At 42.2% G+C, this 24,894-nt stretch overlaps 1 protein-coding gene across 5 annotated transcripts in view; it reads right to left on the bottom strand.

The window, feature by feature from the left end:
- Positions 1 to 24,894, bottom strand: part of myripb (myosin VIIA and Rab interacting protein b) — a 153,925-nt gene that overhangs the window by 116,881 nt on the left and 12,150 nt on the right. For 2 of the 5 annotated variants that reach the window (XM_084341229.1, XM_084341230.1), the window contains exons 1-2: positions 11,812 to 11,982; positions 1,989 to 2,188 (exon numbers count right to left, since the gene is read on the bottom strand). In XM_084341229.1, coding sequence (XP_084197355.1) covers positions 1,989 to 2,098 — 110 coding nt within the window. In that variant the 5' untranslated portion in view covers positions 2,099 to 2,188; positions 11,812 to 11,982. Of the gene's footprint in view, positions 1 to 1,988; positions 2,189 to 11,811; positions 11,984 to 18,043; positions 18,121 to 24,894 lie in introns of those variants that run through there. The other 3 variants (XM_084341227.1, XM_084341226.1, XM_084341228.1) reach the window with 3 other exon arrangements.

The raw sequence follows: 24,894 nt of genomic DNA, 5'->3' as shown, positions 1-24,894 counted from the left end.
TATAAACTATGCCATGAATCCTTCAACAGGGTAATTTACAACTCTGCGGGGCTGACTTCACTCAAGGAAGAAAAACAAATGTCAGCCATGCATGGAAGAGAAAACCCCACTGGGGGAGCGCTGTCCACTGAAACACTCAACCACCATCTGCTGTAAGCAAGATTTCATATTCATATACTGTAAACTGTGAAACATTTTACACTTCACATGAAAGGAAAGTGGGGTTTCTGTCTCATTCTGTATCCTGAAGCACTGAGAGGCATTATATGCTATTTTGATCTCTCTTCACCAGCTGCATTGTACAAAACAGAAGGCCGACACACGCTTCCTTTTAACAACGGCGACAGAAAGAACTGATTGATAGAAAACACAACTGAGAGGTCAACAATTCAACAAGGAAGGTCACTGGAGCCTGAGACTGACTGAGGACATCTCCTCCTCATTACAACTGTAGTGAAGTTAGATGAGATTATAACATCATGGAGGGAACAAGTGCACACTGCTCTGAAACTTGGAAGGATTCATTTACAAATCTCAACTTTACTCTAAATGAACCATAGTTTTAAAAAGATCTTAGTTAAAGGATCTGAATATTTGCTCATCACTGTGGGAAAGTTAGAAAATGAAAACAGAAAAGTGAGACAAATTCAGATGCTGAGGGCGTCGAAGCATCAACTGTGTTCTCAGGAGGCAACAGTTAATCTGGATGGCAGATGTGTGATTGTGTTAACAGAGCAGCTTTAGTTGCAGAAGCTAATTTGAGTCAGTTTGCGTTTAATATCTGCTTTGGTGACTTTGCTTTTAAAAAAACATCTAACAAGTCAATATAAACCAATAACACAAAGCCTGATGCTTTTATGAACAAGTGCCGCCTAATAAATATCTGCCTGCTACTACAACAACATTAATCTGCTCATCTTTGTGCAGTAAACAGCAGTAATAAACAGCCCGAGAGGCATACATTTCTTTTTGATCATTCATGACAGCTTGATGGGAGAACATTTTACAGCCCAGTAATTTGGGGATACATCCTCGCTTTGAAACTGGGAAAATTAAATGAGTTTCAAGCAGCGCAGACCAACGCCTGCTTTCTGGTCTGTGAGGAAACTTTGCTATGCTCGTCAGAGAACGGCTAAGATGTTTAGTGCACGGAGTAAAGCAGCCTAATCACTCATGGCATCCGCTCAGGAACACAAAACCACAGGGATCACCGTTCGAATCTGAAGAAAGACACCAAATCTCCACAACAGAACGGCCAGTAGACGTCGGGGGCTGGTAGGTAGTCAAGGAGCATATTTGTGTTTACAAAATTACAGGGTACAACCACACTTGAAACATATCTTGGATTTTGCTGCGACATGAGATACAGTGGAGCTTTAAGACTTCCACCCTGCAGTCCTGCTGAAACAACACAAAGCAGACACACTGATTTGACGGCCAAACCCCCACGGAGGCCTGTCACAACCCAACTGAATCCCCTCCTGACTATGGGCTGTCACAGGGAGGTGAGGGAGGAAGTGAAGGACAGGAGGTGAGGAGGAGGAACGGGCCAGCACTTGTCACACGTTAAGTAAGAGGCTGTGACAACGGAGCAGAGCCTGGAGGCCCGGACCGACTGACCCCCACAGACCTGCCAGCCCCGCAAGCAGAAAACACAAGACAAGCATCCTCCTCCTCACAGCCCCCGACTGTGCCGTGATAAAAACCAAACTGAAGTAAACCCTACAAAGAAAGAGCTGCAGCTGAAAACAACGCATGCTTCTACAGTATGTTTCAAGAACAATCTATGATAAATAAAAAAAGATAGATGGCAACCAAATCCTATACTATAAATAAAAGTTTCGTGATTTTCCTGATTTCATCTTGAGGATTGTTTGTTTGTTTTTTCTGCTCACAGGCAAGAGTCTTCTCTCCAAATCGCACAGTATGTGTCACCTCAAATGTGTAGAACTACTACAAAAGGCATTGGCAGGAGAATCCCGTCTCACCTCAACCTCTCCTCCTCTTTCTTTCGCAGCTTCATGTCCCGCTGGACCACTTTCAAGACGTGCTCCGCCTCATCGTCCGTCAGGCCCGACAGGTCCAGCTTTCGGCCCATCTTTCCTGGCCTCGCCACGCTACGCTGCTGGTCCGAGATGGGAGGACGAGGAGAGGCACTGCTGCTCTGGGGGCCGAGGCTGGGACAACCCTTGGGGAAGACAGAGAGGTGGAGATGAAGCTGAACATTAATATGTCTGAGAGGACTCTCGTGCACCTGGCGTTCAGTAATGTAGCGCTTTCATCAACCTGTATTAGTTTAGGAATTGCAGCATCAATAGGTCTCTGGCACAGCTTATGGGGCAATCAACAGAAAAACAGAAGACACATTCTCACAACAGCAAGATCCACTGAAGAGCCACAATCTCCCCATGCAAATTACACTGCAGTGTTTGCTTTTTATGACTTGCCAGCAAAATATATTGTGGCGCCAGTTGCCTGCCTGCAGCTTGGACTCTGATCTCTAAGCAGCTGAAAATTGGATAAGGGTTTGTTTTGAGTGTAGCGGCTGGAAAACATTTTTCTTTTTACTGTTTCAGGTCATCACTAATTTGATACTTAACTTGTCCCTGGAGGAAGCTATAAAACATGTAATGTTAAAAAAAAAATCCAGGAAATATTTGCATAATATTTTGCTATTTCTATGCTTTAAAACAGTAACCATCATCTTTAAAACATGATCTGAAATACGCTCAGGGCCAAATTTACTGAGGCCTTCGTGCCGGTTTTTCAGATGCACAAGTGTCATTTGTGTGTCTGCAAGGATCATGCAAATAACAGTAAGAGACATGTTAATGGAGGACAACTTTGTATTCCGAGGTCAATATTTGTGTCCGTTTAGGAAGAAAAGAAATGTCTGCCCCTGCACAGGAGATGTAAACACAGTGCATAAGGTATTTGACTGTGTATAACTAATACCTGACTATTAAAAAACAAAAAGTAAAGGAGCTCTTTTGTAGCTATTAATTCATCTTTAAACAAACTCTCTTTGTTTTCATGACTGAATAAACTGAATAAACAAACTGACCTTAAAGGACAACACAGTTTCATACTGTTCTATTATAGAACGTTGTTTTTATCTGTGGCGGACCCTGCCACCTTTCTAGCTTCAAACAGTGTTCTGGGGACCTTATTTTGACTCTGAGAACAGCTTGTTTATTCAGTTATGGAAAAGATAAAATCTCTGAGTTTGTATTTTTACTTCATCTATTTTTTAAATATTAAAAGTCTGAGTTTGAATTTCTTCTCCAAAACTACCAAGTGCCCCTTTAGGGGAACAACATGTAAGAAATTCTGTTGAAAACAATTCAAAAATTAACTAAAAAAACTAAAGTAATCAACAGAATGTGATAAAAATAACAGTTTTAACATCACGACAGCAATGTATTGTGTTGTAGAGATGTCTATTGAAGTCAGCATGCTAGCCAGCTAGCCACAGCCCATCCCAGTCCAAAGCACCTGTGCTAGCTATGTAAACAACACCAACACTCCCCCAAGTGCTCCGAACTCTTAAGTCTGAACCCGCTACCTGCAAGGCTAGCTTAGCTAACTAGCTAAAGGCAGGTACAGTTAGCAGCGGTTTGCGCCCTATTTGTTTTGAGTCTTAATTCAACAGGTGGCCAGTTCTTACACACTGCATCTTTACGCATTCATGCTTTCATGAATCGAAACAGAGGACTTTCAATGAACAATATCACTACAGACTGAGTGGACAGCAGCTTTACTCTCCAGATCACAGACACTCGAGATATATTTTTTTGCATATAACATTCAAACAATTCAGGTGGCTGTGAAGAGCAAACGGCTGTCTCCTGTCAACAAACACCTACAGGATGGTAGCAGGAGAACAAATGTTTCTGTGTTTCTGTGCAGACAGATGTCATTAAAAGGTTTTTTGCTTGTCTGGTACGAGTTACAGAGGGTGTGTGTGCTAATGCAAACACACTGTACACATACTACACTTGGCTGCAATCCATTAAGGATCCATATTTGAACTCATTTAAAAACAAGTCTGACATCTGTTATTTGAGGGGTGCGATGGACATAAGCAGGGAAGGGAAGGAAGGATGATGGAGAGGCAAGATCCAGGGCATGCTCATAAAAATAAAAACAGAGTGATGACAGGAGAGAGAGCGAGAGATGAAGAGACGGATGGGAAGATGGACAGAAGGAGTAGGACAATTCACTGACGTGTCTAAACAAGATGGGAGAGAGCACTGCCAGTGGAAAGAGCAATGATGACTCAGAAGGCGAGACAATTATGTCCGTTCTATTATTGGGCCAACAGCTTCATCGAAAGAGCGTCGCTCCTCTCGCTCAGCATATCGCTCATTCCTCCAGCGTCAAGACAGCATGATGTTGAACTTTTCAAAACAGAAAACAAAAGTGAGGTAGTGATATTTCATATTCTGCCCTGCTCTTCGGGTAAATAAATTATTGAACTCCACCAGCTCTGGCGGTCCAATCCCTCGTATTCCTGTAACCCTGCATGCACAAGTGTTACAGTGATCCAGCTTATGTACAACAAGAAGTCACGGTTTATCTTTTAAAGCAATATTGCACACTATATTTGTTACTGTGAGATTCTGCTACATTTCTTCCAAAGACACATTTTAATATTATCAAATCACAGCTGCTTGTCCCGGAGCATCTAGGCAATAAAGCGACAACTTCAGTTCATTTGTCTGAAATTGAAGAGTGGTTGTTCTGATGAAAAGCTTCAGGGAAACAAGAGGAATATTGTCTCTCAAGTTATCATTTTATTTCAACCTTACAGATATCTCCATCAAATGCTTTTATGAGTCATTTGTATAAGTAGGAATATAAATCCACAAGGGCAAATGCAAGCACACATACGCAGTCACACACACACACAAGTGTGAAAAAAGAGCTTTTGTCACATTCTCAGCTACAGTGGAAAAAAGCTGAAAATCTCTCAGTCTCAGACATCTGTTATCACACAGTGTAAACACAGACGGTCACAATGCCATTCACAAACACTCCTCATTCAGGCGCTGCGATGCGAGACCTTGCACTCCCCTGCAAAGGCTATTCGCTTTCACAGAATCGCATTTTAGAGACAAAATGATAAAACACACACTCAGCCACATGTGGATGTACATGTGCCTGATCCGAAATGTCACAGGCAATAAACTACAATACCAAACCCCATGTTGATACATCCCTAGCGCTCAAAGTACCGTTTATTTTACAGTAAGATGTGCAATGTCCCCTGCACCATAAAGCCTTCTTCCACCGCCATTCTAATGCTGCATGTGAAATAGTTTGAAGGTTGTTGGCAATAAAAAATATCACAGTGTATAAAATATTCCTCTATAAACCTCACAGTCTTTGAGAATAATAACTGAACAGGTCCTGGTTTATGTGTCACCTGCCTGACTGAAAAACTAACGGGATGGAACAGCATATTGAAAACCGTCGAGCACCAGCTGAAATCATACTGATCAAATAGGGAGCAGCATATCAACACAGTGACAGCTAACTGCTGCCATTAGCTAGTGAGCTCAGTTAGCCATGCAGCTAGCAGTCTGGACCAAGAGCTCGAGGCACCGGTGTTCACACTGCTAGTACAGGAGCTTTGGACTGAGACGGGCCAGGGCTAGTAAAAATACATGATGCCATAAAGTCAAAACTGTTATTTCTTTACATTCTGTCAATAATTTAAGTGAAGTTTTGAATATTTTCAACCAAAATTCTTACATAATGCACCTTTAAAAAGGTCCAGTGTGAAGGAATTAGTGGCATTTAGCGGTGAGGTGGCAGACTGCAACCAACTGAACACCCCTCGTTTCACCCTCCCCTGCAGTTGCCGATAAAATGTGCCGGACTGTTCTAAGCCACGAGAAGTGGCAAGCCATAGCCATAGCATGAACTAGTCTTTTGGGGATTTGCTATAATATTAGTCTCAAATACAGTACTTGACTGAATGACGTCAGTTTTTATCAAGCCCTTTAATCCAAGAAATTGCCTACCTAGTCTGAATATCCAGTCCAACACTGTCTGGGTTGTATACCATTACTGTTGACATTTAAGGAGGCAATGACGGCATGTCTGAGACTCTATTTACTACTGGAACCCAAAGCAATATGGTTTTAGAGTGAACCCTCTGCAAAAATCCAGAGAAATCATGAGCGTGCCGCACTGTAGACCTACATGTCTTGAGAGAAACACACATGAACAACTTCTCAGCCCTTTGTACGTCTAAAATAAGCAGCTGGAAGATCAACCTAGCTGCAGTGTTACATATCACAACACCAACTGCAACTGGCTGCTCCTACACTTGTCTTCACTCCCTGTTAGTCTCCTAATGTATAGAGGAGATTAATGCACCATTACTGTATGGCCATTATTGTATAGCCACAAGGGAAGGCAATTATTCAGGCCTTCTTTTTATAGTGAGTGGTGTCAAGGACGCCGATGGAGCATCATTTATGTCTGTAAGAGTGTCTGCCTCTGAAGCTTTGGTGACGCACATACTTGAGGGCAGCAACATGTACACACACACAGCCAATCCATTTTCGCTTGTGACAATTTCCGCAGAATGCACGCACACACACACAAATATGTGCATGTGATGCCTCTTCTGTGGATCAGTGTCACCACCCCGCAGCAACACTAACACACCCTCAACAATAGCACAGATGAGCTATCAGTCAGTACACAGTGGAAAAGAACGTGGGCTGTTCCAAAAGAGAAACACTCCCTCAGTGACACTGATTGGAGGCCGTCTCCACGGTTCAATGCTTCACCAATTTTGCTCAGTCGTCTCAGTGAAGACAGGTTGTCGGCTAAACTGAATACCGTCTTGGTAAACTGATGTAAAAGCATGCTGTAGACCTTTCAGGCTGTGTGTATTACCAGCAGCAATTAGATTGCAGAGAGCATGATGTCCAAACAGGCCCGCTACAGAACCTGCACTCTCGTGTTTGACCAAACAAAGCAGACAGATTGTTACAATTCAATCTCTGATCGGATCAGTTCACCTGTATGTCTGCATGTCTCCACACATACAGTTTAACCAACCCTATCACCGGACAAGAATGTCAATAATCTCAAATCAAGTGTAAACCAACTGTGACATCACCCATTGGTTTTTGGACGCCTGTTTTGAAGCCTCGAGCTCGGCATCGTGAGTGTCGCCATCTTGGTTTTTTTGGAAGCAGACGTAATCATATTTGAAGGAGAGATGGTGGAGGTAGAGACGACACTGATTGGATCTGACTGAGAACCTGAGGCAGGGGCGCCGCCAGAAATCTTGGGCCCCATGACAGATTAAAATATTCAAGATAGATAATAATATTATTAGCCCCTCAAAGGGCCCCCTGTCAGTGCCGGGCCCTTGGAATCGTCCTAACCTTTCCCCCCCTGGCCTCGCCCCTGACCTGAGGACACGCCATTGTAGAGACTTGTCAATCATGAGGTAGCCACACCCTAAAGCATACCCTGCTTTATCATCCGGCTTACTCTAAATGGGATCATCATTTACAAAATGAACATCATGCTGAATTGAAGGAAACGTCAAACTAGCCATTGAGACCATAAATTCACTAGGAAACTGTTAATCAAGGTAATAAATCAAGTAAGAAGTGGGCATAGTTTCTCATAAGCTTCCACAAATGGGGACTTTCATTGAAACCAGTGGAGTTGCCCTCTGCTGGCCATTAAAATGGATGCAGGTATATCCAGTAACCTCCAGGCAAGTCCGTCCAAAAGCGCACCAGGCTTAGGAAAGTCAGATCAAGCAAGAATACTGTTACTACATTTCCCATTTCTCACCTCAAATGTTTTCAGAGATACAGTTTAGTGTAACATTTAGCTGTAATCGCAGATTGTTTCCAACCTAGTTCTGTCAAGATTATATAACCACATTCAAAATATTCTGTGTTACGTTTTCACTTTCTACTCCATGTAGACTCACTGTAATTACAGCAGCAGCAACTGATTTTCCCCACGAGGATCTAGTGTGTTTCAGATTATCTTACTTTCTGAGCTGCATCCGGGGAATTCTGGGGATTTTAATGGTTTTGATTTTCTTTGTAAATCTACACACAGCTGCTGTAGGTACCAATCAGCCAGATAACTGGAAGTGAAATGCTGCTTCGCAGCTCAATATTGTATCGCTGGTGACCTTTAAAGAATCGGTATGTGAATTAGTCTTCTGTGTTGAAACACACCCACACAACTGTTACACAATATGAAAACATAACTTTGGTGACTGCTGTCACATTTTGACTGGCACTACAATGAAGTGCAACAGTGTAAAACAGTCAGCTGACAAGAGCAACACGTTTGCACTGGCACTCTCAGAGCTCAGAGAGGGAGGATGGCTTCAGAGGGAAAATAGGTCATATCGATGCATCTCTCAGGTGGATGAACAGGAGCCTGTCTTTTCCCCTATGTGCATCAATCAACCGCGTCTTCAATGAGAATATGTGCACACTGATACTAAATCATCCCAAATACATCAAATCCAAACACCACATCCCACACGGTGCTGCAGAGCTCCTGGCTCTGCTGGTGTCTATCACCTCGGAGAGTCAGCAGAGAGAGGACGGGCGAGCTGAGGACAGGGCCCTGCTGGAGCGCTAAAAGGGCAGGTGCAGCCAAGCGCTAAATGAACTGCTTGTTTTAGACACTCTCCATTGGCTCAGCGTTTCGTCACAGCCAGAGGGAAGGAGATTGAGAACGACTTCGCTGAAATGACTATTTGGACTATGGGTGAGTAAGGTGAACTGACTTTGCAGATTGTCCCACACCGGGCTTGAAAATACGCGGAAATATCTCACTTCAACTCGTTTAAACCAAAGCTCTGTTTCTGTGTTAGGAGGCCTTTCTTTGTCCTCCTGGTCATTTGTCTTCCTGCATCCACTTGACAGCAGAAAAGTAGACGGTCAAGGTGTTTTTTGCAAACCTGGATATGACCAGTATTTGTCAAAGTCACACTGAGAGGGGAGAACAGAGAGGCAACAAGAATACTTGTGGACTACAGGACTCGAATTCAGCTTTCAGCTGAGGGCACATGCTGCATGTCAGCTTAAAGTTTCTATTCCTGCAGCTGCTCCACCATCTGACTAGCTGTAAAGGAAGAAGCACAACGTGTGAACAGGCCTGTCAGCAGTCATGAATTTATGAGAACACCCATCAGCCGAGGATTCATTCATACTTAACATCCTTAAGGGAAGAGCGGTGTAAGTGGTTACAAACGCCATGAGCATGTGCAGATGAGTTCAGGCAGTTAATGAATGTGCTTCAGAAGATCTGCATAATAGGCAGAATGTTGGCCGATAACAGCATTAAATACATAATATGCACCAACGTCTCTTTTTATGAGGTAAAACCCTCTTCAGCACCACTGGAGCAAGTGGTTACAGTGGATAGGAGGAAAACTACAGATAAAAACTGATGTAATGTCTTGAAAAAGATGATCTGTTTGACATGTTGTGGATGCTGAAATGTGACCAGAACTTTCCTGAGAATATGTCATTGAGTAGTAGTTTAATTTAATTACAAAATGTGACATAACTGACTCAACATGGTAACTACATATCCACGTTTTGGCCCCAGCTCTCCTCTGTGAATGCACTATGTAGACGCTGAATGTTTGGGAGTGAAGAAGTTGCATACATACTTAGGGTATGTATGCAACTATCATTTCCACTGCTGACATTTGAGTGACATTTCACATGAGACACTTCGACAGAACAGATTGTTAGTGATTTATCTCAGGAACATGTCTATTATATTGCTATTTTTCTGTTGTCGTGCAGAATTCGTGGGGGCGTACCAAACCCTAGTCCTTTTAGGCAAGTTTTGCCGCTCGGCAGCCATCTTGGCAACGCCCCCAGGCAGTTATTTCAGGCTAACAAGACCAGACACTTATCTAAATGAATGTGGAGGGAGCCATAACTTCACTTTGGTCACCAGGGCATAAAAACTAAATGTAAGCTTTAGAATCAGCCATCAAATCTGATAATTTTTTTTTTTTAAAACTTTAAAAGTTTGGTGACTTTGCACACACACAACCACCATCGCTGACATTACAGAACTGTTCTTTTAAGAAATGTTTTAAGTGGTTCGTCTCCTCTCTTATAACATCTCTGGTTGTACTGATAGAGCCTAAGAGCTGGATAGAGTATCAGCGAGTACACAAGTCCATGCACCGATCCGATACCACATCCTTCATTAGCCCCGAAACAGGACCCTGCTACTTCCCGGCAGTGTCAGCTTAAAAGATGTTTTACCACTCAAGCAGCCAATATCCATAAACAGCAAGCAAACTCACATTAGTAGTTAATTGCACTCTTTTTTTAGTCATGACTGTCTATCAAGCTGAATCATAAATGTTCACTCTCTGTATGTACAACAGGGGGTTAACCTGAGCCAGACCATACAGCAAAGAGTGTCTGAATAGTAGTAGACAGCTGTTCAAATATAATAATATATTGCAACAATATGCTGCATGTATGATTTTAAGCACACTGGTATCAGATCAGTGCTAGGTATTGGCCGGTATGCAAGTTCAGGTATCTAAATCGGTATCAGGAAGGAAAAAAACTGCATTGGAACAGTTCTTCCACGACTAACATATCAGCCAATATCTAGGTCGAAGTTAATGTCTCCAAATACTTCATCCAACCACTTTTTGGCACTTTTTTCCCAAGCCAACACTGCGGATAAGAATACCGCCACCTTAAATAAACATTAAATTACGCCAAAAGCACATCAGATGAAGACACACCAAACAAAAGCTCTCACTTCCTGTATTGTACCCACATGTTTGACAAGCCCTTGATCATTTGCCCCCGTTTGACATCCGCCTGCTGTGCCACATCCATCACCACACCTGCCCAATTACTGGCAGCAAGGTGAGAAGAATGCTGTGAACGCAAACACACACTCCACAGACGTGCCGACACACTCCTGACCTGAGAGTGTCAGAATCCAAAAGGTATGCTAATTGAAATCTTCCTCTGAGTCACCGTGCATGTGACAAAGTGTGGGGAAAAGCTGCGGCACAAACTCTGATTCTGAATCTGAGACTGGGGTTGTATTTCTGCTTGAGTGATCTCCAGTTTTCCTTGAATGAAACGCTCAGAATAGCAGCGTGATTCATGCGCTACGTGGGTGAATGTATTCCTGGTGCCTACCTAAAAAAGCTTCCAGAGATAACCTAGTATTATTGTCAACAGGTGACAGGCAGCACCGCAAAGCAAAACAAGAGGAACACAGCTACCTGCACACCCACTCACAAGAGGGGCTGCCAAATCAGGATTTCCAGCTTGCATTCCTTTGGGTTTAATGTTTCTCTGCAGGCAAAGGCTCTGACACAAAACATGACTTTAAATCCCAACAGCTCCTCATGATCGAGCCAGAAAGGAGGGGAGGAGGAGGGGGGGGCAAGAGATGTCCCAATCTGCACCTCCTGCACCTGCTCTGTGGGGGCAAATCCACCTGTTTACACCCACATCGCATCCCGCAAAAAAAAAAAATGCCGCACTTTCCCCTCTCATCTCAAAGCCCATTCATCCTTGACTGCGTGGTATAACATCTGTGCGGGATCCGTGGCAGCTTCAGCACCAGGGAAGAAGACACCGCACGGCAGTGGATCATGGATATCTCTGCAGAAGACGTTTATCACGTTGAAGGTATGCGAGCACGTACGCACGAAAGCAGCAGACACCTGACACTCCGGCTCATTACAAACAGGGCTAACATTCACCTATTCGCAGTGAGTTGATGTGGAGAATCACTTACACAGGATCAGTGGGTGCCGGATGACCGCCAGTTACAGTCTCTTTCACGTTATCCCAGATACTGAGAGAAAAAAATAAAAAAAAGGAGACGCGGAAGGATGCGCCTCTGCGAGTGGAAACTTCCGCGACACCTGTCTGTCTGTCTCCCAGATACTTTTGGCTCGCCTGCCCACCTCGGCGAGTATTTTTCCCCCAAAAGCAGCAGACGCAGGCACCGCTGAATGGAAGATCACGAGGTTTGTATTACACGGAGAGGAGGAGGAGGAGGAGGAGGAGGGAGTGCGCACGGCGAGCGAGGTGAGGGACTGGCACCCAACCTTGATTCTTCCTGTTTCACGGTGTGCTGATGGAGCTGTGTGTTGGAAAGCAGAGATAGCTGAGTCTGTTCCCGTGCTTGGCTGATCTGATATCTTATCCCATTTTTTTCTCTGCTGGCACCTGGGTATCCTGCAGTTTGGCACTGCTGCTCCTGGAGGAGGAGGAGGAGGAGGAGTGTTGGCTGGCAGCTCCATTCACAAAGCTAGTCACAGGGCAATTAACCTCAGAGAGAGATGAACACATCCTCATTAATCCCGCGTCCATCCCAACATCTCCTTACTTCACTTTAAAGCAGAAACACACAACTTTTTAAAAAAAATCTTCCCAGAGTGCTGCAGGGATGATGTGTTTGTAGGCTAACGCAGAAGTTAGCATCACCCTGGTTCCTTCAGCAAAAAGCCTATGGGACTTCTGGATTTTGGTTTATTGCCGAAAAAAACAAGCTCTGTGGCAAACCCAGCTTCACGATACTTGCACGTTTTGTTCAGCAAGATAATCTTCACAAGTTAACACCACTTTAAGAATTTTTGAAGCGTAAATTAAGTCGCCAGAAGTGAAAAGCTAATGTTATGCTAACGAACGGTCGCATGGTTTCAACGTCACCAACACTTAGCTGTAGTCGGATTTAGCTGCTTGTTAGCAACCACATTTCTTTTTCAAATGTCTTTTCAAACTCAAGTTCATGATACTTGCACATTTTGTTCAGCAAGGTAATATGATTTTTGAAGCTAATGTTATGCTAACGAACTAAACCGCAGTCGCATGGTTTCAACGTCACTGACACTTAGCTAGCGAGTTGATGAGTCTCCATCTTTGGTGTGACGTTCAATGTCCCCAACAACCTCTGTAGTCGCATTTAGCCACTTGTTAGCAGCCACTTTTTTTTTTTTTTCAAATGTCTCTGTCAAACCCAAGTTCATGATACTTACATGGTTTGTTCAGCAAGATAATCCTCACAAGTACACTCCACTTTTATGATTTTTGAAGTGTAAATTAAGTCGCCAGAAGTGAAAAGCTAATGTTATGCTAACTGCAGTCACATTAATTCAACTTCAACACCACTAAACTGGTGAGTTGATGAGTCTCTGTCTTCGGCATGACATTTAATGTCCCCCACAACATCTGTAGTTACATTTAGCCGCTTGTTAGCAACCACATTTTATATTCAAAGGTAAGGTATTACTGTTGTATTTTGTGTCATATAACAAAACGTGAAAACCTTATTTCAGGCATTTAAATTGGAAACCCATTCAAAAAACCCATTGACTTCGAGACAAGGGAACCGGAAGGGCAAAAATGCAAACTTATTTCAGGTTTAAGGAGTCATTTCTTCCGCCAGCAGCCTGTTTACTGTCCTAAGCAAAATAACAACCATAAGAATCCCAATTTGACCCAGAAATCCCGATCTCAGTGCATAAAACACCCGTTGTTTTAATTCCTAGGCAGGTTTTGTTACTTGCTGATCTCGTAGAAAGGATGTCAGTCCCAGTGGTAAGGGGACATATCAGTGGGGGAACAGGCTTTGACACAACACCGGTCCTCTCCATTGAGTGAAAGTTGTCTATATCCAGTTTAACTTTCATATTTGCGGTTCAACATGAAACTACGGAAGCTGACAAAGGCCATTTTTGTATTAGTTTTTTTTTTAATGCCGCCATCTCGAGATCACAAGTTAATTATTTTGTTATCTCCAGGTAAAAAAGTAGTTTTCTCGTGATGATTGGTTACTTTATCTTGCAATCTTGAACTAAAAAACAAAATGCTGCTTTCTCAAGATGACAAGATCATTTGGAAAACGACCTCTTAAGAATCATAAGAGTGGACTGTGACATACACAGACTGCTCTATGGGGTGGATTCGGTTTCAAACCAAACCAAAGTTTTTATGACATTTTGAGGGTGTTTGAATTATAATTAATTATTGTAAGGGATGGGATCACAGTTCTTGCAGTGGTCAATTTAAAGCAGATGTTTTACTGTCCAGTTGGCTAAAAAAGTATGTAAATAGGGTAAATAAATAAGATTGAATTACAGTCTGATCCTAATGGTAAGAAGGTTTTTGAGTGTCATTTCCAACTTGGCAAATACTGAGGCTTTGGGATTGTAGGTCGGGTCAGTTGCCAAACTAAAGCATCAGTATTTGACGAGGGTGTAAGACTCGACAATCAATTGTCTTACAAACAGGAGCTTTAAACTAGTTGCTGCAGTTGTCAAGACGCCATCTATGCATGCTTGCATGGCACTTTTGTTTTCTTGTGATATCAGGTTGATTATCATGTTAGATAACGAAGCTTGTTTTCTGAAAATAATGAAAAATTAACTTGTGATCTATAGATAACGGTTTAAAAAAGTGGTTGCAAGCATGTCCTTTTTTGTCTTCCGTAGAAATCAAATACAATGCATTGCATAAAAATCCACCTATATATCTACCAGTGTATCTGAGAAAACTTAACATAGTCAAACTATTACATTACCATAAGTGTATTTCTCAGTACACTCTGTCTTCCTGAGCTGTGGTCTGGCAGAGCTGAAGAGAAAACTGGCCTGTTTGTTCTCTTTATTAGTGCACAGCCTTCGGGGGAAAAAATGCTGACAGTGTTGTAAAAACACTTTCTGGGCTGTGGTTCTTGCTCAACAAGGTCAATTTTAGTAAGATAAAGAGCCGCTCCAATGTTGCAAAAATTGGGTACTTTTTAGAGATTATAAATAAAGCTGGACTGATGCTTTCTTTAGTCTAATTAAGGCGGCATTTTACGAGAGATGTTGCCAAGAAAACCTCTATATATTCTCCTTATTAGACCCTATTTTTACTCACAAAAACACCTCCATGAGTCACTACGGACTGTGTGCTTCACTCGAGTCACACCCTTGATCTACATTCAGTATGTAGAGAATCAGCAGCAGCAAGTCCCTCTGCAATCTTAGGCATTTGATCCATATCAGAGTCTGAATGTACACAGATAAAGCAAACAGCAAAGGTACTGCAAATATTTGAGCCCACAGAGAGCAGGTATACACACCATGAAGAGTGAAACATACCTCCATTCACCTCTTTTCATTGGAGTTTTGACTTTTGACTCTGTAATTCTCTCCCCCTTCCCTCTGCACCTCCTCTTTGTCATCATCCAAGTCGTGATCAGAAGCAGGCATTTGGGCCCTAAATCTCAAACAAAGGCTCAGACAGTGTTTGTATTGTATTAGCAGCTAAAAGCTACATGGTAAGTTTACAACTCTTCATTTTATTTTTCATTCCAAACTCCAGATTCATCACTTTCTAAACCTCAGAGACACAATTCAGCGTAAAATGTACAGCAATTTAACTTTACTGTATATACTGTACTACACTGTGCTAGAATTAGCCTATTTTAAAAGTATAAGGTCTTGGTAATTATTGCTGGAAGGTCACAGGCGGGGATTATTTAAATCTTTTAACTGGAGCACGTATGACTGTGCAGCGGATGCTCAGCAGTGCATTTTAAAACGAGTCTGATTATCACGGTTCAGCGCTCAGTACTCAGAGATTTAAATAACATAATGTCTGGCCTGTTAAACAGCAGTTTTACTTGACTAAAGCGGGGGAGACACTGAAATGCAACCACAGGGGCTGCAGGCAACACAGAAGTGAGAAGTTCACAATGTTTAAATCAGGTGAGGAAAGAAGTGGGCGGATTTCACCACTACAGGATAGAAGGAGGAGCGACTTCACTGGGCACGGACACAATCCCAGTACAATCCCAGTCTTCTATTGTGGGTCACTAAGTAGCTCCAGTGTAGAGTGAGGGGTTATTCCAGGGTTTTACGTCAGCAATCCTCTGGTCACAAGCACATTTCTGTGACCTTTAGGCAACTGCAGGTCACATATATGTTTGAGTAAAGCGTATTAAAGGCTTCATGCTCCCGTAATACTGGTGTTTATGCTACTTTACGCTCATTTGCAGCATGACTCTGCATTTACAACTGCAGACCTTAGGAGGAATGCAGGCACAATCCCTTAGAGGAGACATATAATGCTCATTTTCAGGTTCATAACTTTATTTTGGGTTACTACTAGAATATGTTTACATGCTCTAATGCTCAAAAAACACACTAGTTTTCTCATACTGTCCATAATGCACCGTATTACCCCTCTATCCGAAATGCTATTTTTAACTACTGTCTCTTTAAGGCTCCCCCCTCCCAAATGCCCAGTCTGTTGTGATTGGTCAGTTCACACATGCATGACCCAGCACAGCTAACAACAACAGAGTAGCTGTGCAAAATCAATTCCTATGTGCTAAACTAGCCACTATGCATACGTGACAATGTGACACAGCATGAGGTCACAAAGTCACGGAATTAAAGGTGGGACTACTGACGAGGTGTTTCAGGAGCAGTGTTTTCTGTGGGAGAGAGGAGCTTCTGCTGGTGCGGACTTTGACCTTTTTAATTTTCAAGATCTCTTACATGCACAAGAGCCGATATAAAACACTTAAAGAAAAAATATTACATAATAGGTTTCCTTTAAATTTGTGGCATATTCATTCAACTTCACCTATTTCCTAAAAGGCTGAATACAGCAGGTGTGTTGAAATTTCAGCCTGGGGAATTCAGCTTGTTGCAAGAGAGTTTGTGCATTTGCACACTTTAATAATCCCATCAAGATCACACGTGGGAACAGAGGGAATAGTCATGGAGTCGTCATTGATAAGCATCTGTGTGAAAATGCAATCAGCGGGTCAGAGTGGCACGCCTTAACATGTATCCATGGGAGGCTGCCGGGTGTTATGATTGGAATATTTGTGACTAAAAGTGACTAAGGAGAGCAAAGCATTGTGGTCCTTCTATCCGTGTCACATGCTGTTGTTACACTGTTCTTGTGTTCGCACATGTCTACTGTCTGCTGCGACATTCAGTAATTTGGTGTGTTTGGAGACAGATTATAGCTCCATGTTGCTATTTGAGGTTCCTTTTCTTTGAGGCCCTTGCTGCACATTATATGATCCCGTCCCTCAGCCAAATGTCAGCCTTCAGAAACCATATAAACCGTCAATGAATCACGTACCGTACGTTAGCAGCCGGTAAGAGCTGATTCATGGAGGTTTTGCTGGGAAACTTGTAACAGTGATTGTTTGGATAAGCAACAATTTTCACTGTTACTGTAATTGCGTGCAAGCAGAAAACACCAATTACTCAAACGTGCACCCGCCCAGCTGCTGAGTCATTGTCATAATTGAACAGATTGAAAGATACATGATTTTGGGATAGTGACCAAATTCTTTTGAGTATAAAGCGTGCACCATAAAGGAAAAAATAGAGTTAATAAAGTTAAAGAAAGAGTTAAAGAGTTCTGGTAGTATCCCAAAATAAAAACATGAACCTGAAATGGGCATAATATGTCTCCTTTAAAGGAGGTGTGCTATCAAAATAACATGTTTTCAAGTTCCTGTCTACAATGTATTTACATTTTCTCTGGGTTTCTTCTTGAGTAAAAAAAGGTGATGAACTAACAAAGTATAATTGAGGAATGCTTCTAACTTTGACAACATAAACCTAATGTTTACAGCTGACGCTATGGATGACTGAATGCTCCAGTTTACTGAAATTCTTGAGGTAAAAATGGCTTTTTAAAAAAAACACGCTAATTTTTAATTTATGTCAGTCACAAGATCATTGCAGTCCAACTGTCCAACTTTAAAAGTGATTTCTATTATAAAACAATGGTGCAATTTAAATCAGTCTTCGATTACAATTAGTATATTAAGCCAGCCAGCACACTTGAAAAGCAAAGAGTACCTTTCTCTTTATCCTGCTGTACCATTAAGAACAAAAAGGATCGAACCGGTCAGTGTGAACATGCTCACAGATCATATTCCCGTAATAAAACCACAGTGACGTCTCTGTGTTCAGGGAGGCAGCAGGTGCGTCTGATGCACTTACCTAAGAGGACATTTTGCACCTGCGACACTTAACATCCAGACACTCTTCAGTGATCCATGGTCTTTATTGACCTACATACGTAAGCCTGCTCCTGTCTCCACCTGGTAACAGTGTGTAATATCCTGCTCCTGTTGACTTTTATCCTTCCTGTGATTCTCAGGGGGGAAGCTATTCAAGGCCGGACCACTTCCTCTGAGGTAATAGGTGTGTGATCAATTTGAACAGATCATTTGCCACCAACCAATAGGATTGTCTTACATCTTTTAACTGGGCGTTCATACACTTGTTCTTGTTTTCATTTCATTTTACAAAGTGATTTTGTCCTTGATTTGTTGCTGCAAATCTCATTTGCTAAAATCACTAAAATACTGCCGTACCTAACTTGTTACTATCATTCAAATGCAGGCGTCCTCCACCTTACACAACCGTTACATCCTTCATGAGTGGTATCCCATAATCCATTGTCCACTTGCAGATTGTCTTCGGCCAATTCTTGTCGGAAAATTGGCACTTTTAGTCACTTAAATTGGCCGCGTCATTCACATAATCTGGCCTATAATAGTTCAAACATAATTTCACTCGCCTCTCGCTGCCCTTGAGGGCGACAACATGTGGAAATTCACAGGATGTGCCTTTAATTTAAGACACTTTCTGGAGTCTGACCTTTAAGAAATCCTTTTACATTTAACCATGTGTGAATGCTTAATGGTATGAATGTGAAAGTATGTTCATATGCATGTGTTAAGACCAAAAAAATAAAAGCAGAATTTCCACTAGCAGGGAAAGACTGAGCTCTCTTGAGTGGAATTATATATGATTACCTTGTAAACTGCAAATTGCTGCAAAGCAGATGTTAACAAGCCCGTAAAGCATATTCACTTAGCATTCGGTGGAAAACAATTAGTAAAATACATAATTGTCGTGACTGCTATGAAAGTATTAAAAGCCTGAGATACCTCTGGGTCAGAGTGTTGATTTTGGATTAAAGCTCCTGCTTTTATTCCCACAACACTCTCTGTGTCAAACCCTCTGTTGTCTGTCTACTAACGCCAAGATGAGCAACAGGCCACCCCCACTTCTGTCGGATTGTTCAGTCTGCAGTCTCTCGGCTTATTCCATTTAAACATACATTTTCTTGTGTTTGTCAGCGACGAGGTGGAGGTGAAGCCTCTGCCTACTCAGCATGACTAATTGCCCATAAGTGGCCATTCCAGTGTTGGAAACAGAGCATCACAAATAACAAACAAACACAGTGAGTCACTCCATGCATTGTGCTGTTGTTCCCAGCGTGGAGTATGGGGAAGAAAGGTATTTCATTTCGAAAGAGAGAGATGAAAGAGTTGTTTTACATTTAATATTTTTACATTTGATGAATAGATAGATGTTTCTTTAATTTTTGATAGATGCATTTTCAGATATCCCCCGGGGTGGATGGGGCTCCAGTGGCGGAAGGGAGTCATGAAGCCATTTCCCCTGTTACTGCTAATAAACAAGAGCTGATTGTCCTCTGGGTTGAGTAATGAGTTAAAGCAGGAGCTGAGGAAAATCACGCTTGTAATAGAAAACAACCCTCTTACCTCCTGGATACACACGGCTGTTAGTACTGGATGGAGCCAGTTTGCTCAGGTGCTGCAAAATATCTTCGGAGCAGATGTTCATTAACACTGATTTGCATTCGAACACAAACAAGGGAACAAAACTGCAGTGCATGAGCATGACAGGTCATGGAAAGTAAAGTGCGTGGACAGCAGGAGGTCAGGGAGGAACACTGGCCCGAGGGTTTGTACAATGCAATGCTTTCGATATTAGCATTCATTCTTTAAGCCTTCCTTTTAGCCTCCAGTAGCCCCTAACTAATTATTTTCCCTTCCAGTGTTTAAAAACCACAACATATTGACTGTCTGGTCAGTCTCCTTCCAGACTATATTAGTCACAGAGCACAGAAGCCTGCTAAGCCCCCTCCTTTCCTGTGTTTATTTCACAAATGTGGATGAGTGAGAGTAAATTTGCCAGCCACTCCACTTCCCGGTTCGCCTGCCAATAGTTCTCTCCAGCCAAGTTTTGCCGCAGCTGCTTACAAAAGAGGTGTTATTGTTGCGAGCCACCCAGCTCTGTTAGATATTTTCGTGATAGGTCTGAGATTTAGCAGCGCTTGTTAACACACAGCACCGGAAAATGAGCACTTCAGCACCGACTGTGATCATTTCAGCAGCCTGTGTGCACCAGGATATATGAGGAAGTGTGAATCAATTAAAGAAGCTAGCGCAGGGCCTGTTCAAAACATGCTGTTTGGCACAGATTATCTGGTAATGTGAGGGGTTTACAGATCCAGTCTCGAGCCTCCTGAACTGCTCAAAAGCTCATTGGGTCCACCCCGATAATATACATTTTTTTTTTACATTTATAATTTTAAAATCTAGATGATTACATACGAGCTGGACCACAACAACTTATTAGAACTTCATCCTGGAGCAGCTGACGATGCTGCAAAGTCGCATTAAACTGTCTAGGCTAACGTTAGCTAGCATACCATTGTTGACAAACTTAAAATCTCACCTCCAGTTCTCTCTAAAGAATAGAAAACCATTTAGCCTCCTGTTTTTGTTTTTTTGTCATTGCACCACAAGTTGTTGTACCACGCTAATCTCCATTTTGTTTAAGTCTGCTTCCCCATGAGATCATGTGTGAGGGATCGCATATGAGCCGAGCTTCAGACTGCAGTGTTTGCTGTTTATTCAAAATGTATTTATATTAAACCTGTCGCGTGTTCATGACCCACTTTATGCTACCTGCTAACAAAGCTAGCAGCTAGCTGTTGGAGATACTACTCAAGACTGAAGCAGAGCTAAATATTGGACTTAAATATATCCGGTAGACAAAAACATGGCTGGAAATTTATGCTAACGTTGCTCTTTGTCTGCTTGGTATGTGGTTGGCAAGTGTTTGCTAACAAATTCACAAAGAAGCTGCTAAGACTTTAAAGTTGCAATATATACGATTTTTGTTTAAAATTAAAAAGATAGCTAAAATTACTAACAAAATATGAAGAAATAACAGTGACAATAACAATATCGAATGAAATTAGCATGCTAAGCTGCTAGCCCTGGAACTGAAACCCATCCGACCACCTGCACGGCTAACTGAGCGAAAAAGCTAACTGTATGGAAGTGTAAAATACAGTTAGCAGCAGTTAGCAGTTACCTTGGTGATATGCTGCCTCCTGTTTGTTTGGAGTATAAATTCAACAGGTGGTCAATTCTTACATATTGTCTGTAACTGAGCACCCTTTCGACACTTTCGATTTTTTTTTACCACATTGGAGTTGTGCTATCATAATTGACCTCCCACTCTGGGGAGTGACTTAATTTGTTGCTGATTAATAAGGGCCTTAAGATTCACAATTTTTAAGTATGCAGACAAAGTAGCAGACAATATGATCAAAAAAGTCATTAAATAATCAAATCACATAAATTCAGTCTCAGTTCATTCCACAAAGACAAACAGCTTATTTCAGCCCCTATCTGCCTCTAAACAATACATCCAGAGGAAAACATCTTTATGACTCCACACTCTCCCAATAGAAATAGACACAGATGTGAGCTGCACTCTGGTTACATGTATGTAATTATGTACGTGTGGCTGCAGCTGCAGAGCGCAGTACAGCAGCGTACACGTCAGACCGAGCCTGTCCACACCTTGTCTCACCCAGACGGCTCTCTCCTCTCGTCAAAGGCTTCAGCCCTCCGTGGCATTGTTTGAATCCAACTCCTTGCTGCCATGGTAACCAGAGCGGAGAGAGGATGGGATATAAATGAGAGATAGTGAGAGGGCACGACCCATACTACGTCTAACACTCTCTCATGATACCGTGTTTAGTATTCTGGCTGGATGAACAATGGTCGGTGTGCTGTGACAATAACCGGACAAGTTGGGTTCAATTAGCACTTTCCCACTTCATTGCCTCCGTAAAGATACAATATCACCTGTAGCATGACCATATATGGTGCAGCTAGCTTAACACCATTACACCATTTAGATCATGTGGACTTCTTCTACAATGAGTTGTGGTGATTTACTTTCGTTTACTTGTTTCCTTCAGGCAGCTCTTTCTCTTCAGGTGTTGCTTTTCTTAAATTTGCACGTGCTTTTCAATGACCCAGAGAATTTGCTCATTTCCCTTGAAAGAAAATAAGCAGAAATAGAGCAGTAACAGAAGCAATTAATAAAGCCATTAACATCGAAATGACTGCAATAAAACAACCCTGCTAACTATGCAGTGACATGACAGGTGTTTGTCTTTTTGTAATGCAACACACTTTCTGGTAGGAGTTTTCCAGGTTCACTGCAGTCATAAAAAGAACATTTTAGAGCAAACGATGGGAAAATCTGACGCTGTGAGAGCTCGAAGAAATGCTGATGCATCTCAGCTCTGGGTGACATGACCAACTGTAGGGTTAAAGCTAATTCGCTTACAGCTTTAAGTGAAGAGGGGAAGCTAGATGCCCTACCAGGATGCAAGAAAAAGCTATCAAAAGCTGCGAAAATGCCGTTTAAAGGGGCTCCATGTAACAATTTGTGGTAATTAAAGATGTATTAATCCCTTTTTTACTGGCCTTGTGTGAGCAGTGAAAAATGCGACTGTCCTCGTCTCTCTTGATTGTCTATACAAGCCTGAAGGACTTCCCGCTCGGCTCAGTGCTACCAGAGAGCAACAGTAGTTAACGTTATTTTAAAACTGCAGGGCTGTGATCAGCTAACAAGAACTGATGACCAGCTCTCAGCACAACACAGAAGATCCACGGAGCCCTTTTAAGAGCAAAAATAAAGATGTTCTGTTAAAATGAGCTGTAGGATAAACTGCATACAATTGGCGCTAGTTCAAATGCATCAGTGATTGCTGCTTCGTCTGGATGATCACACCTACATATCTCACTTACTACTGATGTTCGGATGAGTTACATCAGTGTCCTTTTGTTTTCGTTAGTTCAAACAGTTTTTTCATGACAGATGAATCATCTACTTCCACTTTTCTCAAACTGCAGTACGCAAGCTCTCTCTGGTGGCACTAGAAGGAATCCCAGATGTTTCTTTTGAAAATGAAACAAGCAATTTTAAAAACATACAGCTCATACAATCAAAATACTGCAGAATTTCCAGTTGAAACACCTCAACTTAAATGTAATTTAAAATACGTTTTCGGGGAAAGCTTAGTCGAGGAAAGTGAACCGGGTGCGAGTGCTAGGGGCAACTTAAGCAGCATCAATGAAGCGTCCACAGCACTTGCTACCGTTAGCACATACAGTACGGATACCATGGGTATGAGGGGGTGCCATGAGAAAAAAATACACCATTAAAGATCCAGTGTATAGGATTCATTGGGATCTTTTGGAAGAAATGTAATATAATATACAGAATTGTGTTTTCCACTGCTGTGTAAATACCTGAAACTAAAAGTAGTTTTGTGTTTCTGTTACCTTGGAAAGAGGCTTTTATATCTACAGAGGAGCGAGTGCTCTTACGGAAAACGCCATGTTTCTACAGTAGCCAAAAACGGACAAACAAGAGAGGGCCTTTCAGATTTTTCATGTTTTCAGTAGCCACCGCTGGGGAGGGTGAGGCGAGGGTAGTCCAGCACCACTAGATGCCACTAAATCACACTTGTGTATTGTATTCTGGTCCACAGCGGTTACAGAAATTCGCCAGCCATTTTTTCACATGAAACAAGAAAAGCACACCGACTATTAACAGAACTGAGCTAAAAATGGAAGGCACATTATGAAAGTAGCTATTTTTTATCAGTGTGTCATGTTACCTCAGCTAGTGGCTACATTTCTGTCAACACAGCCTATAACTGGAAACCATTTACAACCTCAAATGAAATGATAGTACTCTGTGTATTTACGTGTCACATTCTGTCATGTCGAAACCTTACAAATTAAATTTGACGCAATATGATGGCTTTAATCCAGCAAATCATAATAACACGCACCTTTCACACAGCATATTTGCGTTGAGACGTCGTGTTTCCACAGAGCCCCCAGCCAAGGCGACTTAATTGATTATCTACATACTGAATGTTTTCTATTTCTGGGAGCTTTGATGTCTGAATTGATAAGTAATGGTGATCAGATCTAACGGAGTGCATTTGGAATAAAGCTGCATTTCATCCGTCTTCTGTGGGAAAATGAGGGCTGTGATTGCCGAATGGTTTTTTAGTGAGATAGGACTGATATTCAGCGGGGGGGCCAAGATGTGAGATTGAAGACAAATACTGTTGGTAACTGACGATATATTTAAAATTCATATTGAGTCAAATGAGGGCTCGTCTGTCGCCAACGCTCAAACTGCCAAGGACACGTAAACGGAAAGTGAAATGTAAGAGAGCAGACAATAATCCCTCTTTGTTCAATGACAAACACACAAATTGCAGCACAGCCGCACTGGTTTTTCTCTGCCTCGTCCTTGGCTTCCTCCACTGTTTCCACATGAGAGGATTGAAAGGCTCGCTGCTTTTCTCTCCCTCGCACCTTTCACAAAGCTGTTACCAAAGCAGCCGCGTAGAAAGAACAAGCCGACAACGTGCTGCAGAAGAGTATTGATTTGCAATCAGACCTATGAGCCTGTCCAGATGTACAAAGAGGAGGAGGGAGAGTCTCAGTCTCTCATTTCTCGGCTAGAGGCTATTATCGCCTTGACCTAAAATAAAGCAGACACACACACTGTTCATGCTTTACACATCTCTCAAACACACGCACAATTTATACATATAATAACACAGCGATGATTTGAAAATGCTATTTGGAGCGTGACTGAATTTGGTCTGCCAAATGGCCAAATCACCTTGATGCACA

This window comes from Pagrus pagrus (assembly GCF_965226575.1).
Source record: "Pagrus pagrus genome assembly, chromosome: 20".
NCBI classification, from domain to species: domain Eukaryota; kingdom Metazoa; phylum Chordata; class Actinopteri; order Spariformes; family Sparidae; genus Pagrus; species Pagrus pagrus.
Note: the sequence above shows the minus strand (reverse complement) of the source record. Positions and strands in the feature narration are given on the sequence as shown.